Below are 17,959 nucleotides of genomic sequence, written 5' to 3' on the forward strand. Positions count from 1 at the left end.
TTGACACACATGGCTATACACAAGAAAGAAAAAAGAAAAACTAGGTTTAGTAAGAAGAAAGAAAGAGAGAAGAGAATCGTGTTGGTTAAATTTACACCAGTAGCTTCATACCTACTCTGCATGTATATGATATCTCGTTTACGGGTCACGGGTCACGGACCTTTCCAACATTGCTATGCATCCGCCAAGTGCACCGTATTTAAGTGCTAATCATGATTCGGACTCTACGTTAATATTAGGCCTCATCCTTCATAATCTCGGTGCCTGTTAAAGATGTAAACGACAAATACACGAATTCACATTCAAATTCAACTAGCCAGGTATTGAAAAACCAAAATTTGAGCGAACTGACTAAACATTCTTTAAAGACTGTTCTAATACGAGTATTTTCTATAAAAGGAAGGCCAATCCAAAATTTGAGTTTGATCAACCAAACGATTTAGAATAGGAACAAAAAAATCATTATGGTTCAGCTCCTCCCGGTAACATCGCTATTTCGGACCTCCCCCCCCCCCCAAGAAAAACTTTGTAACTCAACATACATTTGTACACTTTCTCAATAAAACAATAGTTGTTTAACAGAGAGATAATTGATGTAGCATGAAAATTTGATCTTACACTTCATCTTTCTCTTATATAAAGATAACCAAGAAAGTCCTGTCGCTTTTTCACCCACTACCTTCGAACATCGATATGTCACCTAAGGCGTACCTGTAATATCAAAACTAGTCCCCATCAGCATCGACAACCTTCTGCCATCGTTCTGGAAGGCCATGGATTTCATCGCGGTAGAACTTAGTGGGCCGTGAAGCGAAGAAGGTATCAAGTGCATTTTGCACCTCTACTAGGAATTTGAATTGGCGTCCTCTAAGGTGATTGTCCAAGGAATAGAACAGGTGATAATTGGACGGTGTATGTCCGGGAAGTATGGCGGATTCAATAGTGTTTCCTATCTAGGGCGTAGAACGATGTCCTGGGTCATCAGGTCACAGTTTTTTTTTTTTTTTTTTTTTTTGCATTGTCCTGTAACAGGAGGACTCCTTTCCGATTCAGAAATGCTGGCTCCAGAGTTTTGAGTTTTTTTTATTTTATGTTATTTTTTTTTAACACGGCTCAACCGCTGACAGTTCAGTTGTATTATTGGTGCTCTGACCAGCTGGTAGCAGTTCCCGATTAACGATGCCGCGAGCAGTCTACCAAACACACAGGAGGACCTTCTTCTGGTGCAATGGTGGTTTCAGCTGTTTTGGAGCCGGTTCATGGGATGTTAACCAATCATGACGGCGCCGTTCAGCTTCTTACAAGACCCACTTCTCATCACATGTCAACACCCTGTCCAGAAATGGCTCCTTCCTCAGACAAGACAACAAAGAAACACAGGAGTCTGCATGCGTTGCCTTCTGGTCCGGAGTCAAATAATGTGGGACCCATCTTGTAGTGCCTCCCAAGTTGATGGATGTGCTGGCGAATGGTTTCTCAACTCACACTGAATTGTAGTCCCAGTTTCTCACATATCTGGCTGCTGTTCGCCTCAATCGCTGCCTGAAGATCTTCATTTTGTACTTGTTTTGGTCTTCCGGCAAGTGGTGCGTCTTTGAGTATTTCGTCACCATCCTTAAACTTGTTAAATCACTGCTGCACCGTCCGTGTAGTCACAACACCCTCACCAAAGGCCTGTCATATCTTCCACCCCTCTGCAGCGGCGTTTGACCCCAGTTTGAACTTGTACAGCAAACAGCCCTTATGACGCTCTGTGGAAGTCTCATGATCACTCTGTCCTTACGCAAGTTCACGGTGTAACTGAACTGCCACAACCAGGTAGTATGTTGAATATACCCACACCAACAACTGACCTTCGAGTTATCTACATTCGCATTCAACTTATGGTGGTTGGACCAATTGAACACAGACTTCCACAAAAAACAACCGAACTTTCTTGGTTACCCTTATGAAAATACTCTATCGTTTTTTCTGAAAATATAGGTGGAAGTAATTTACAATTGCTTTTCGGGTGCAGAATAATACCCGTTCAATACTACATAGAGTTAGTGGCTTGTAGTATTGGGGCTCCCCCCAAGAAAAATTTCCGAGTGTGCGGCTGTCGGTATGCATCCACTCTCCTCTGGACCTGAGCTGGAGCCAACTCATATGGCTAAATACAGCAGCTCCTGATTTATTTCCCAAGTTCGTAAAGATGACGCTATACTTTGGACTGGGACATACCGAGTTGGTTTGACAATCCTTGCGTGGTGGTAAATGGATTTTCTTCAATGGGGTGTCGTATGACCTCAGAATATGTTACCCTGAGGCAGCGGGACCTTGTCTGATCTTCGAGATTTTTACAACCTGCACGAAACTTCTGGAACCAACGAGTTGCTATGCTGTAATTCACTCTACCTTCTCCTCTAGCATGGCAGATGTATTAGGTTGCTGCTGTAGCGTTATGCCCAAGTTGGAATCATGCAGAAACATTTCACGTATCATACGTTGTTGAGCATTCGTTGTCATTGCCACTAAAATCTGACTGAAGATACTGACGGAATGGCAGCTTCCATTATAAGTAGTCTGCTTGCCACACTAGCCAATTTAACCTTGTACTTACGGTCGATCACAAAATACGTGCCTGCTCTTTGAGTTGTCAAAATATTCCAAGATTTATGCCTTACCTTTGTAACTCATTTGGAGAAAGCTACAAGAAGAAACTCTATGTTTGGATACCACTTGATATGACACACACACACAAACACACACAAACACACACACACACACACACACACAAAATATTCGTTCGAATTTCTATCTGCGAATCTCTACTGAAACGTAACAAATTCGAACCATTTCTGAAACGATTGGTCACGAGTAATGAAAAGTGGATAACCTACGACAATAATGTGCGAAAAGGATGGTGGTCGAAGCGAAGAAGAGCTCAATAATCTGTACCACAGCCCACACCGTAGCCAAGAAAGTTATGCTTTGCGTCTGGTGGGGTTAGAAGGGCATTGTGTTTCACGAGCTGCTCCTACTGGTTAGATCGAAAATCTCGGATCTGTACTCTCGACAGTTAGTGCACCTAGCAATTCAAAAGAAACTCTCAAAACTGGTCAACAGAAAGGGTGTCGTAACTTTGACAAAGCCAGACCCGCATTTATTTTTAACGATCCGTCAGATATTAAGTAATGATGAGCGCAAGAGTCTTGCATGCAAGACCAAGACGAAGACCACACCTGCAAGACCAAGACCAAGACCAAGACCAAGACTCTTGCGCAAGAGTCTTGCACAAACCGGCACTACTTGAATGAAAAAAATGAGAGAAAAACTGTATATTTCCATACATGTAAAATACCAAAAAATAATAATTACAAAAATACCAAAGGCACCCTTTATGTATTTTAACCATATCAGGTATGTGGTAAGATGATTCTATTAAGAAAGTTTCAAAAGTTTCATAGTTGTAACTTACGAGTAATTACACAATTTGTAACAAAACTTAAAACTGTATATTTCCGTACATATTAAAAAATACAAAAAAAAAAACACCCTCTTTATTTTTAACCATACCATGTACGTGTTAAGATGAAGGTACAAAAAAGTTTGAAAAGTTTCACAGTTGTAACTTTTGAGCAATGACAAAATTTATAAAAACCCTAAAATTTGCCTTGCATGCCCATTAATGTTTGACAGTGTAATATTTTGCGAGGTTACTTAGAATATTTTGAAAGAGCAAAAATTAAGCTTTCATTTGACGCCTGGATGAGCCCAATATCTTCAAAAATAAGGAAGTTACGGTAATTTAGTTCCATGATCCTTAGTGCCGGAAAGTGAAATTGAAGCAAAATTCACATTTTTCAAAACTTTCTCCCCGGTCCATTTCTCATTCAAAAAATCGAAAAAAAAAATCATTTAGCATAATTTCATTGGTATTAATGTATGAAAAATTTTTGAAGAGAATCTGAGACATTGAAGAACAGTGCTCTAGGTGATTTGACATAGAATGACCCTCCAGCGGACATACACAGGAGAATGAGGGTGTGTATGGTGTGAAGTATGTTTCAGACAAAACAGTGCAAAATTGGTGTCGGCGTTTTCGTGGTGGTGGGGAGACACTGATTGATGATGTGCAACCTGGGCAGGTGACAAATCGTATTCCTGATGAGACAGTTGTTGCTATTGACAATTGTATTCAAACTGAAAGACAGGTCTCCTTGGATGCCATTACTGCTCAAGTATAGGTGTCCCATAGCAGTGTGCATGACATTGTGCGCAATAGACTTGGTTACCGGAAGGTTTGCATGTAAAAAATTATAATTTTCGGCCTTAGATGAAAATCACAAAAAAATAAAATGTGAAAAGTGTGACAATGTGCCTCGGCCTCCCTTACCTTAATAATGTAGTAAATGAATTGAACCTTGTAGAGTTTAGTGAACAGTATTAACACCAACATCTAGATTTATTTGCTTATGTGTGTGTGTTCTTAATAGTTTTAGTATGCCGATAGTAATTTATATCCAATTCGACCACTGTACTGAATACTAAAAATATGTTGCATTTCTATCTGCATCATATTATTTTTATTCACAAACATCGTTCTACACACTTTCAAGTCACTAGATTACAAATAACACATATTAAAGCAAGATTTTATATTTCTGGATGCCAACATACTGTTCAAACGCAGACACTAAACCTTTGATGACATTGTACCAGGTAGCTTGAGTCTGAAAGTAAGAAATACAATTACTAACGATAACAAGATATACATTGCTTTCTTACTTAACTAATAAAGTAGCCTTACGATAATTCAGCACGTTCGGGACTTGGTCAATGATTACTGAATGACTACCGGATTACTGAAACCACCAGATTATCGACCTGTGCCTGCCGCGATCGCAAAACGCTAAGTTGTAGGCTGAATACAGCTATAACATGATGTTTGGCAGCAACTGTTGTTTACCAGGAACAACAGGGTAATCATTTCAACTGAAATATAACTACAACTTAATTTTAATTCTACATTTTAAAGAATATAAATTGATACAAAATTACTGTACTGTTGTACAGTAGGTCTACAACAAATTGAATAATAATGATACTAATACAATAAAACAAATTCATCATGCTGGTGCCGGGACACAGGCTTTCCAGACTATTGGATACCAGACTAAGGTAAGTATACTGTACTGTATTTGTATTTAACTCTACAAGCAACTCCTTGTAAAATTTACTTTACATATACGAATAGCTATTTTCTAATGAACTTTAATCCCTTTCTAATTACAAGATTAGTTTTCCCCAACTATCGGATCAGAAAAAAATTAATTGAGAACATTCAAACATTTAAGAATTAGAAAATGTTATAATCTGTTATTATAAAATAAACATGGTTGATTCTGAATGTATTTTGCCATCATAATTTACAGGCTCTTCTGATCCACTCATGCCTTCCGACTCTTTTCTTGTTGGACCTTATTTAAAACAATGAAGAAACCTGTGCTTCATTTTCATTATTCAGCATTTTTTTTCTTTTATTACATACGAAAATATGTAAAAGTGTAGGCCTACATAGGGATAAACGCATCACTTGAACATATATTTGTACAGAGCGCACAATAAGCCAGGCAACCCATAATAATACTACGTAAGGGTGTTTCTCTACTTTTGCAGATGAATGTCTTAACATATTATAACACAATCTTCAAAGCATTACATACAGAGCAATACTTATGCAGAAAATTGGTAAAACAAATTTACGGTCGTCTCCAAAGACAATTGTTCTTACAAGTCCAGTATCAGGTTTCTCTACGAAAAAGTTGTATAATTTACACAAGCTACCGAAGAACAGTCATGGAACAACAGTGCCTATAGAGAAAGTAACAGATACTCAGGACAGAATGAATCCCGAAGAAGTCTGTGCAGATTCTGTTTCAGCAAATTCGTAAATTTAACACTCCTTAATTGAGTGTTACAATGTCAGGAAACTTCTTATCTGGATAGAAGTATTCATACAAGGTATGGTTAACCGAATAGAGGAAAATAATGAAAAAGAATGTACGCTGTGATAGCCCAGGTCATGACTTTTGTCCTGATCATTTGAGTTCCACTTCTCAGACACGTCTGATCCAGTGACCAGGACAGACCCATGACCCGGACAGGCCTGGAAATCCACACAGATCCGATAACCAGGAAGCAGCTGAAATACCAACTCTACAGCGTTTCAGTGCCTGATTCCCGATGTGACATTTCCTTACCAAGGTACCATGTCTTGTCTATTTCCAATATAACTTTATTTATATTTACTCTCATAGCGACCCTCGTTCGATCCCAGGACATAGAAGCTTGTAGTGGACAACATCGTGTCCGTGATCTCTCTAGGTTTTCCCGTTTTCTCCTATACTCTCATATAAAGTAGATCAATCAAACATGTGTATCTCTGCTTCTTTAGAATTCTAACATTGTTCTTCTAACTTGAACGATGTACTGTTTTTTTTTTTTTTTTTTTTACTCGTTGAAATATTGCATTTAATTGTTGTTTGTTTATTTTCCTCATTCGTCGTTTAATATAATATCCCAGAAATTCTTCAGTTTCTTTGAGAGAGATCCTTGCGTCGCCCCTGTGCCACACATAACTGTGGATTAATGGAATCTACGAATAAAAATAAAGGACATTTCCTTTCATCCGAATTCGATCCGACATTTTGTTCTCGAGCTATGGCTATTTTTCAATTTTTCAGACAAATTTTCGGCTGATCATGTGTCGAAAAGAAGCACTTCTACATTACGTTGGTGTATATTTTTCGTCTTATCTTGATATCAGAAAACACTGTCAAACACTGTCGGTCTTGTTTTGAAACCCCCTGTATATCAGTTAAAGCATGAGAACTCTACTACAAAAATAATACTTTCTTTTTAAAAAAGAAAAAAATATGAAGAGTTATTATAAGTTAAAAAATATTTATTGAAATTATTAGATTTATTTATAAATAAAGATAAGAAAAAATATTACTATTCTTAGCCTAGTTGTTAAAAAATAAATTGGGGTTGGTTTTCTTGTTATGACGTTTGTAAAATGTCTAAAGTATAATAATTTCTATACTTCATATACGGACGGCTAAGTGGGTCTAGGTTGCACTTCTTTGTAGATTGGGTTTTATGACTGATTCTTATAGAGAAAAATACGATGAAATAGAATTTGCATATTACTATCCTGTAAAAGTGTCCATTCACCCTTAAAATGACGTCACCAATATGGCAGTCACGCGAACACACCCATTTATGCTTAACTAGTTATATCTAATCACAGAATAAAGATAAAATTTCATTCTAGTGTCAAATTAAAGGCACTTAATGTCAAAAGTTATTTGAGTTAGTATAATTCTTATATAGTGCCGCCATCTCTAAATATAGTGACTTTTATCTACAAAATTTGGGTTTCTTCGTTTCTTTATGTTTGTTTCATGGCGGATAACTTTGAAACTATCATAGATATGGAAATTCGCCTCGAAGTAAACGTTATAGAGTGAAATCTCTCCTTTCTAACGATAATAATATTATTTCCCTATCTTTGAAATTAAGGAAAGCAACTAATTTTAAGCAGAATAAAATGTTGAATTTTGTGACCTTTGATTATGATGAGGTCTACTTTGCATTTTTTAAAAACAAAACCGGATTTTCTTACTGATTGCAGTGAAAACAATTCCAAAGACATATATATTATCATACTACGAAAACAGTGCGTGCTTTCAAAGCTCTTGTTAGCATGTTAGAAGTCATTCAAAATAATGAAGCACTGAAACTTACTGTAGGAATGGCGCAATATTCTAAGTTGTTCTGCCATCTTGGACTGGTTTCAAGTTTCAACCATAGTGTTTCTGATGTAAAACAGAATAAGAGTGTTATCGAACAAATTCCAGGGAATCCACAGTCTCCAGTGATTATTGCAGTGATTTTCTCAATTTTAAATCTGAGCGAGAACGTTAGGAAGGCTCTAAATTTACCATTTGTGTGTGTTGTGGGTGGCCATGAAATATATTGCAAGATGGTGGAAGTTATGAGCAAAGAGCAGGCGTTATTCTGTAACATTATTCCTCGAATGGGAGATTTTCACATTGTTATGAATTTTGCAGCAATAATAGGTAAAATATTCGGATTGTTAGCTGAATCAGGAGTGGTAGCTGCAGGTTCTGTTGAAAGTGTAGTTGCATGTAGATATTACAATCGATGCATGAGATCCTTGAAACTCACATACAAAAACATGACGGTCCTGAAACTACAAGTATTTTTCAATTGGCTCACAGAAACTGGACAGAACTCTGTCACACGATGTCTTAACAGGCATAGAGGAGCAAATTCAGACAATTCGTCAGTCTCCTTCGTCAACATCTCTGCAAGAATTTTATCATATGAGCTTTCTAGAAATCTGAAAACCCTGTGGGAAACATTTCCCAACTGTACTCATAGACCAGTGTCTCATCTGTAGTAATCATTTCTTCACATGTGAGAGTTGCGTTTTGGTTTAATAAGAGCAGTCAGAGAGGCTGACTGGGATCTTTATTTGTTTTGTATAAGAAGGATAATTCCTTACATGTTTGCGTATGAACACCGTAACTATGCCAGATATTTGACTTATTACTGGGTCACAATGATGTCTCTACTTCCTCGCACATCCACAAGCTGATACCGACCTTCGAACCTATGGATTGTCTTCCCACATCAGTGCTTTACCCTTCAGTGGTGTTGCAATTGATTATGTCGTGGAGAGAGCGAACAGAAGCATGAAAGTTAAAGGATGCATCATAAAATTAAGTAAAAATGAAGATGCCCTAGATCGATGAATTCTCTCTTAACATGTGTATATTGGAGTAGCCCAACGTTGTCAAGAATTTGCAAGAATCTGAGTAGATGGAAGTGAAGACACATACGCTGGTTTCAGTTACAGCCAGATGAAACAAGAGCAAACTAATCTACATCAATTAGTGCAAACATGTCACGAGTGGGGTGTAAACCCATTTACACATTCATCAGGTGTTACTGTCCTCAGTTCTGGAAGATAACTTAATAGCACCGCTTCAAATCTGATTCTTGAAGCCGAGAGAGTAGAAGAGAAGCTGGCTCATGAATTTATTGAGAAGCGATTACCGGTACAACAAAATGAAATCAACTTCTTTGCTCCAATAAAGAAGACAAGAATACCATCAACTAGTATGCCAGCAAGTAAAAGCGTAAAACTGAAAGAAAGATCTATGCAAGTGAAGAGTGACCGTGAATTATTTCCTCCGTTAGCTATTATTGGTCAAAAACGGAAACTTGACATGAAATATGTGATGAAATTTCCGCTAAGTTCTGTTCTTCTATGTTTCACCACAAGTGATTGACAAAGAAGTTGAACCTAGACCTCACCTAGCCGTCGATTAGATATAGATACCTATATTAATAAAGATGGTACTTTATGGCAAATGGATAATGAGGTTTGCATACTTACTAGTATTTTGAGTTCTTCTCTTTCCTCTACCTTTTCGGGAATTTGCAATTCTATTTCATAGATGCCTTTCTCTGTAAAGAAAGAAAATGCTCGTTAATATTTAAAACATTTTCAATTGTATATGGAAAGGCTTTATGGTTTAATTTTATGACGCGCATAAATTTCTTAAAATGTTAATTAGCGTTCTCAATACTGAAGCGAGTATCGTATTAATATTAAAGTATCGTGTATCAGAAAATTAAAAAAAAAAAAAAAAAAAAAATTTCGTAAAGATATCTGGATCCCAGACTTCTTTATCAACACGCTTTATATTTATATTTTTCGCATTGTGTAAAAAGTAAAAAGTGTATGCTTGCACTTCTCATAATTTGAAAAGAACTTTTAGCTTTTATAACTTACATTATATGTTTTGATGAAAAAGTTTAAGCTGGCAGGTTCCCTAAAATCTGTTATTGCTGATACACAGGGATTTATTTGTAGCCAGGGAAGCCTGGGAATTTCCCCCCTTCTAAGTTTTGGTTTCCCTGTCTCTAGATTTAATTCTATCTTCCCAGCCTGGGAAGATATTTTCCACCTTTCTTAGACTATACAATCGATTTTAAAGTATAATAATTCAACTCCATATCGTAGTACAGTAACAATTTTTTACTTTTTTAGTATGTTTATTGTCGCGAGCTATGCTGGTCTTGTTTATAGAATTGTTTCCCGAAGAAAAATCTTGCAGCTGATACCATTGATTATCATACTTCATCTGAGTAGCACAATAATAATAAAACATTTTCAGTTATTAGCAGGGTGGATTGATTTAAATCAGTCTGATTTAAATCACGATTTTAATCAAGATTTAAATCACTTGATTTTTTAAATAAAAATCGTTGATTTAAATCAAATTCCTAAATAAATTAATTTAAAGTGATAATAAGTAAAATCCCGTTTCTGTTCTGTTATTTCGATTATGGAAGATAATAATCATAATACAATGAGACTCAAATGTATGTACAGCTCAGTATGAAAACGAGTATCATGCAGAGGATGATTGGAGAAAATCCCGTTTTGAACGGGTAACGGGAGAATCCTGCTTTCTTCTATGTCTATTTGTTTGTTTCCAGATAATAGGGGCGTATTTAGAGGGGCCCGATCCCCTTTCCGAAACAAAAGTAAATAAATAAATAAATAAAACTTTAGGCGAAATTTATGTATTAAATACATAGAAGTTCTTCTTGATCGTAATACGGCAAATTTTGGATGCGTTAAAATATCGAATAATACTTTTGATAAAGTGGATTCTTTCAAATATCTAGGATCAATATTAACAGACGAAAACGATATTTACGAAGAAATTAAATGTCGACTAAAAGCAGGGAATTCGTGTTATTATTCAGTTCAAAATCTCTTGTCGTCACGAATTCTGTTTAGAATTGGAAGGTGAAAATATATATGCCTGTTGTTCTCAGGGTGTCTAGGAAGCAATCATAATCAAATTTTCTGACTTTCCCTGACAAAATTATAATTTTCTCTGACTCTGTCATTCTTTTTTTCTTAGTAACTCGTGAAAAGTAACTTATATTTAAATCATGAAAATGAAATCTTTCAGTTTTACGTCCCACCGTTATGCCGGTTAGGCTATTGGAGACGGTGATGATGAGTAATGAATGAAATGAAGAAAGTGGGAGGAAACGGGAGAACCCCGAGAAAACCCACGACCACGGCGTTTGCCCACCACAAAGTCCACACGGCGCAGCTGGGATCGAACCAGGAAACCCAAGCACCGGAGGTGAACGCTCTACCAGTGAGCCACCGCGCCCCCAACTTTAATTTAAAGTGAACTGTAAGTTTTCACCATTGTTTATATGCTTATACAATATTCTACAAACGTACAAACGAACCAATTCATTTACCTGTAATTTATGACTATTTTAGTAGCATTCCTTCACCCTTCACAGCCTGGGAAAGGTTTTTCCCTAACACACCATGAAATTCCCTGACCCTGCAAATTCCCTGACTTTCCCTGACTGGTAGACACCCTGCTTCTGTATGGTTGCGAAACATGGTCGCCTAGTATGAGGGAAGAACGTAGACTAAAAGTATTTCAGAACAAGATCCTGAGACGAATATTCAGACCCAAGAGGAGCGGGAATGGGAGAAACTTCACAACGAGGAACTACATATTTTATACGGTTTACCGAACGTTCTTAGGGCCATCAAGTTTAGGAGACTCAGGTGGGCAGGTCATTTAGCCAGGATGGAAGAAAATAGGAACACTTTCAAATTCTTAACTGGAAGACCAATCGGAAAACGATCATTAGGAAGATATAGGCGCAGATGGGATGACAATATTAAGATGAATCTCGCAGAAATAGGAATACAAAATAGAAACTGGATCCAGTTGGCTAAGGATAGAAGTCAGTGGAGAGTTTCCGTGAACGCGGCATTGAACCTCCGGGTTCCATAGGCCATAGAGTTAATTAGTTAATTTTGGGCGAAATTTATGTACTTTACATGTATTTCGTGCCTCTGGCTAGTTTCGATTTTTTAAAAATATACTCCTGCTAAATATCAGGAACTTTCGTGAAAAGAAAAGTGTCACGTTGGTAAACGTTGCTGTACGTTTTTTTCTTAATGCTTAAGAAATATTGTTTCGGATTGAAATAAGTTAGCGATTAATTCGAAATTAAACCAAAATACCTTCAGTTAAATGGCATAATTGTTATTTAATATTAATTCCTAATGTTTTTTCTCCAGTTCGCGACTTGTATTATACGAGGAGAAAGAGTTGATTTAAATCAAAAAATCGATTTAAATAAAAAAAAATCAACAAAAATGATTTTTATTTAAAAAATCATGATTTTTTTCCATCCTGGTTATTAGTGAGCAGTCACTGCAGTTGAGAATTTGTAGTTTTTTCGTTCACAAGCACCTTGAAAAGAACATAGGAAAATAAATATTAGACTATATTTTAATAAAGGAAAAGCTCCTGACGATTAAAAGCCAAGTATTCCGGTACACAAAGTAAGAAAGTAAGTGGCTTTCGTGTTAATTGTGAATGAAATCGTGTTGAAAAGACAACTGATATTTAGAACTGCTTATGTTATTGCGCAAAATCATCTGTCGTTTACCGTGCATCTTATTAAATAGTAAGAAATAAATGGAATGAACCACGAACAAGTTTTCTACTCTAATGTTACGTGTTCAAATATTATTGACTTTGTAGCTACAGAAATGAATGAAAAATGACCCAGTATCTTGCGAATTCCGATCAACCCTTCGCGCTAATGATGGACGAATCCTCCACTGTGCCTCATAAATCTGTTCTCATGGTGTATATCCGTACTGTAGTTAATCAGGTGCGTAGCAATATATTTTAGGTTTATTTAAGATATAGGTAACAATAGGCAGAGGAGTTTGTAATTCTATAGTTAAAATATGTGAAAGTATGAATCTTTCCAAAAGGTTTTGCTAAAATCCAGTTGGCGAGAATAATTGTCTGCAAGAATGTTTAACGGCGACAAAGAAGTAATGTAAATTTCAAAAATAAAATAAAATAAAAAATAAAAGAATTAAAATTTTCCTCTGATGATTCAGCCAAAATTCTGCAGGAATTTCAAGAGCATAAGATGAAACCTAATATTGGCCCAAATCTACAAAATCTTAACAGGGAAATCAGTGTTCTTCCAGTTTCTTCTGCAGAGTGTGAGAGAGGCTTTTCCAGTTTGAACTTCCAGCATACTGATACTAGAAACCATTTATCTGTAAAAACCCTCGAATTTATTCTTTTTATAAATGTTAATGGGCCAGATATTACCCCGTTCAATGCAGAAAAGTATGCCATCAACTGGATAAGAAATGGACATCATGACATCATGCTACTACCAACAAACCAACTGGTAAAAAGACGGTATCCGATGTAAAACAACCTCATATTGCTACACTATTCTACGTATTGCTAAAGTGAGGTACGGTGTGAAAGTATTGTTTATTTCTAAAGACAGTGTTAGATAACATGCCGTAAATCATGCTTCAGCTTATCCCTGTCTTTGTTCAATTCTGGATTCATTTTAATGCCAGTATTTTTTGTTGACCAAAAGTTCACTTTTAGCAGAACATTGATAGGTGCACACACCCCTGAATCTAATTTTATTAAGTACAAGGAGCAAAATGGTACGAAAACTCACTTATGATAATAAGGAATGACATTTAGTAGCGTCTTTCCCCTTCTACTTAATAAAATTAGGCGCAAGTATACGAGGGTCACTACGAAAGTTTTGAGATACGCATTGTTGTGACATAGTATTTGAATTCCAACAATTGCGTTCTGTAGGCCTAGTGGTATTCAGAGCGAAGAAGCGAAGCAAGTTTCAACTCGCCTCGCTTATCGGCGTGGCCGTATCGCCTTCAATTGTTTGTTGATGTGACCAGTATTCGGCTGTCTAGAATAAAGCTCGAAAGAGAACATTTTCGGGCAATGATCCTTTACGATTTCAAAAGTGATTTGAACGAGACACAAAGCCTTGACCGTTTGCAAGGGGCATTTGGGGACCTTGTTCCTTCCCGTGCTACAATTTTTCAGTGGTTTGGTGAATTCAGAATAGGCCGGACATCGCTTAAAGATGAAAAGAGAGCTGGACGTCCGGCAACAGCTGTCAGATGAAAACATTGCTGCTGTGGAACAAATGATTCGAGAAAATCCTCGAACAGCTTTCAAGGACATTGAATCTACAGTGAACATTGGATCGCCAGCAGTAACAAAAATTCTTCATGATCATCTTCGGCTCAGGAAGGTTTCATCTCGTTGGATGCCTCACATTTTGACTGAACAGCAGAAGCGCATGCGTGTCGAATTGTGTGAAGAAATGCTTGCAAGATTTGATGGAGGCAATTCTCGACGCGTCTCTGACATTGTTACTGGTGATGAGACTTGGATCTATACGACTGAAAATAAACGCCAGTCTACAGTTGGGATCTTTCCAGACGAAAATCCACCCACGAAAGTGAAGCGACCGCGAAGTGTGGGGAAGAAGATGGTCGCAACTTTCTTCTTCAAATCTGACCATGTTGCAATTGTTCCACTTGAAGAACAAAGGACTGTTACTGCTCAGTGGGACATCACTGTTTGCCTAACAAAAGTGTTCCAGAAGCTTCGGGAACGTCGTCCAAGAACTGGATTGCGTGGGATCCTGCTTCATCATGACAACGCGTCAACACACACGGCCAACATCACAATTCACTTTTTAGAATCAACGGAGGTCAAACTTATTACTCATCCGCGGTATAGCCCTGACCTGGCCCCGTGTGATTTTTTTCTGTTCCCCAGGATCAAAGGTCGCATGCGTGGGAAGAGATTTTGCAGCCCTGAAGAAGCTGTAGTGGATTGCGAGAATTAACTTTCAACACTTGAAGAAAAAGAGTGGCAACACTGCTTCCAAAAGTGGTTTTCGAGGATGCAAAAGTGTGTACAGTGTAATGGTGAATACTTTCAGAAAATGTAAGTGTTAAATTGATTTTAAGTATGTAAATTATTTCAATCTCAAAACTTTCGTAGTGACCCTCGTATGTGTACCTATCACTGTTCTGCCCAAAGTAAACTCTTACCTTTTGTTGTATTTATTGTTCGGGCGGGGAATTTGGTCTTTAAGGACCAAATTAGAACATACTAAAGAATTACTTCTCATAGAAAAACCGTTTTACGTAGGAGTGTGACACTTGTTATGTCAAGATGTGCAAATTGCAATGCCACTATAGGGCTTTTACTGGATGCTCTATGCTTGTCCTCAGCAGTAGGACAACAAGTAGTAAGGTAACTAACGCATGCAATCTAATCTACCTAACCAAATGTTATCTAACGTACCTATTCGTATTTATCATAAAATTGTTTTTTTTTTTTTTAAATAGTTTAAAAAATGATGAACTTGGGAGTCTCCTATCAAACTAGTATCATAATTTCAAACTGGATAGGTTTAAAAATAACGTTATCCCAACCCTACTTTAAAGTTGTTCTATTACACGGAACACAATCTTGTATATATATTCCCCCCTTCTACAAAATCCACAAATAAATCACTGCTGATACACGCATACTAATTCCCTAAAAAACATTCAATCTAATATAAATTATCTTTTGTAGACTTTGAAGATTTTAGTACTCTATGCAGAAGGTATTGAAAATGTCTAAATAACACATGTTTGATTTTGTTAGCACTTCCTTTTAAAATATTAAATTTTTAAAGTGAAATAAGCTACTTTCAGAGCTTCTTCAGTAAATTCATTTTGTATGTCTAATAAATAGATTCCATGAATAAGGTTGTCTTTGCTTATTTCACTTACTTTTTCTTACTTTCATAATAAAAAACGTGTATTTAAGAGTAATCCAAAGTAAAATTTTTAACGTTTTCCTTTTAACCGTATAAGTGAGTAATGAATATCTTCATATGGCTTCACGGATTTCTGTAAACATGAACAACTAATTTTCTCGCCACAATTTATTTTAGTCGTATTTATTGTGCACATTTTAGAAATCTATGCAGTTTGGTTACACTTAGTAATTTTGGATTACTTATTTTCTCAGTTAACAAACATAATGGCTCACTCCGAGTCTATAAAACGTAAAGTTTTATCATCTTATACGAGGGAATGAACGTGGCAAGAACGACGTCTGAAAACTTCTAAGGCTTAGTTTCATGTGCGTCGGGACCGTAATACGGCAAATTATGGATGCGTTAAAATATCAAATAATACTTTTGATAAAGTGGATACTTTCAAGTATTTAGGATCAACATTAACAGATGAAAATCATATTCACGAAGAAATTAAATGCCGACTAAAAGCAGGGAATTCGTGTTACTATTCGGTTCAAAATCTGTCATCGCGAATTATGTCGAGTAATTTGAAGCTTAAAATATACAAAACGATAATCATGCCTGTTGTTCTGTATGCTTGTGAAACATGGTCACTTACTCTGAGGGAAGAACATAGACTGGAAGTATTTGAGAACAAGATTCTGAGACGAATATTCGGACCCAAGAGGAACGGGAATGGGGAATGGCGGAAACTTCATAACGAGGAACTACATAATTTATACGGTTTACCCAACATTGTTAGGGTCGTCAAGTCTAGGAGGCTTAGATGAGCAGGTCATGTAGCTAGAATGGAAGAAAGTAGAAACGCTTTCAAAGTCTTTACTGGATGTGGAGGCGCACTTCTTCATTGGGCAGGTAGTCGCTCACCAAACCTAAGTTATATCCTGCACTTTCCGCCAAATGCTTTGGTTAATGTGAAAGTTGCAACCAGATACCTCTGAATTTAGAAATATAGAATTTAATGCAATGATAGCTGCACTTTCGAAGTCCACTTTCAGCACAATAGAATCGTGTTGCTCAGACCAACTTCTAACAAACGTAAACAAGTCCCTGTATGTACTACTTTCAATTTCGTCAGGGAGCAGTGCGTACAAAATTGGTACGATTGACGTGTTCTCACTTGAACTCCCTATGTCAGCATGAACTGTGTACAGTGGGCCACAGAAATTCTTGATGTACAAAGTCCGCCAGATAGGCAACCCAACTACGCTTCCTTCAAGATTAATTACGCCTGGTAGAGTAGCTAGAACAGCAGCATGAAGTTGCCACACCTGTTAAAAGAACAAATCGTAAAGTGTGTTTTTGTGCAGGAGTGAGAAGAAACGCTGGCTGACGAAATAACAAAAGGGAGTCTTTGCATACTTATACTTACAGTAAACAGCACAATACCAGAAAAAAATATACGGACACCAGAGGCGCCAATGAGTAGATAACAGTCAGGGGACTTAAATAATCTTATAATTAACTCAAATGAGGTATTATATAACCAAGTTAACTTACTTCAAGTGACTATACATATATGCGTATCAAATAATATACGGATAGATTATGCGGTATATGTATCAGTTTTTTTAAAAAAATAAACACAAAACCTTGTGCTGAGTTTAAAAACTATTAACAGTAGTCCTACCTACGGGGGTCTAATAGGGCCTGAGCTCCTAGGTTCTGGCGCCACTGATTGATACTTAATGTTACTTCGAAAGAACTTGTCTGATTTCATTATTCGTTAAATAGTTTTTGAAAATGCTAAATATTGTTATGCAGTAATTTATTTGTAAATATTAAAAATGCAAAATTCGATAACAGTTAAACGAGTTGGAGAACTTACCCGTACTCAGAGGCGGACTGGGCCGCCGGATACCCGGAAATTTCCGGGTGGGCCCTGCCCTCTGCAAAATCTTTTATGATATTGCACAATTAGTTATAACTAATTCAAAACTCCGTTCTCGTTCATAGTAACCAGTGGCGTAACAAACGGACCTGCAGTGCTGGCGAAGGAGGGTGAACTAGGGAAAGGGGGCCCCTGCCCAACCCTTAGCCTTGTTTGTTGAAAAATCAATAAGACAATAAAAAAGTATCAAAAATACATCTAAGTTATTACATTGAAAATGTTAGCTCGTCCATAATTTAG

General features: G+C 36.9%; 1 protein-coding gene across 1 annotated transcript in view; it reads right to left on the minus strand.

The window, feature by feature from the left end:
* Window positions 1-3,584: 3,584 nt before the first annotated feature.
* LOC145690806 (unextended protein-like) overlaps window positions 3,585-17,959 on the minus strand; it is a 233,938-nt gene continuing 219,563 nt past the window's right edge. The window contains exons 11-12 of the mRNA XM_081766103.1: window positions 9,476-9,546; window positions 3,585-4,715 (exon numbers count right to left, since the gene is read on the minus strand). Coding sequence (XP_081622229.1) covers window positions 9,526-9,546 — 21 coding nt within the window. The 3' untranslated portion in view covers window positions 3,585-4,715; window positions 9,476-9,525. The remainder of the gene's footprint in view (window positions 4,716-9,475; window positions 9,547-17,959) is intronic.

This window comes from Thermobia domestica, chromosome 1 (genome assembly GCF_964235325.1).
Source record: "Thermobia domestica chromosome 1, izTheDome1.hap1.1, whole genome shotgun sequence".
Lineage (NCBI taxonomy): Eukaryota > Metazoa > Arthropoda > Insecta > Zygentoma > Lepismatidae > Thermobia > Thermobia domestica.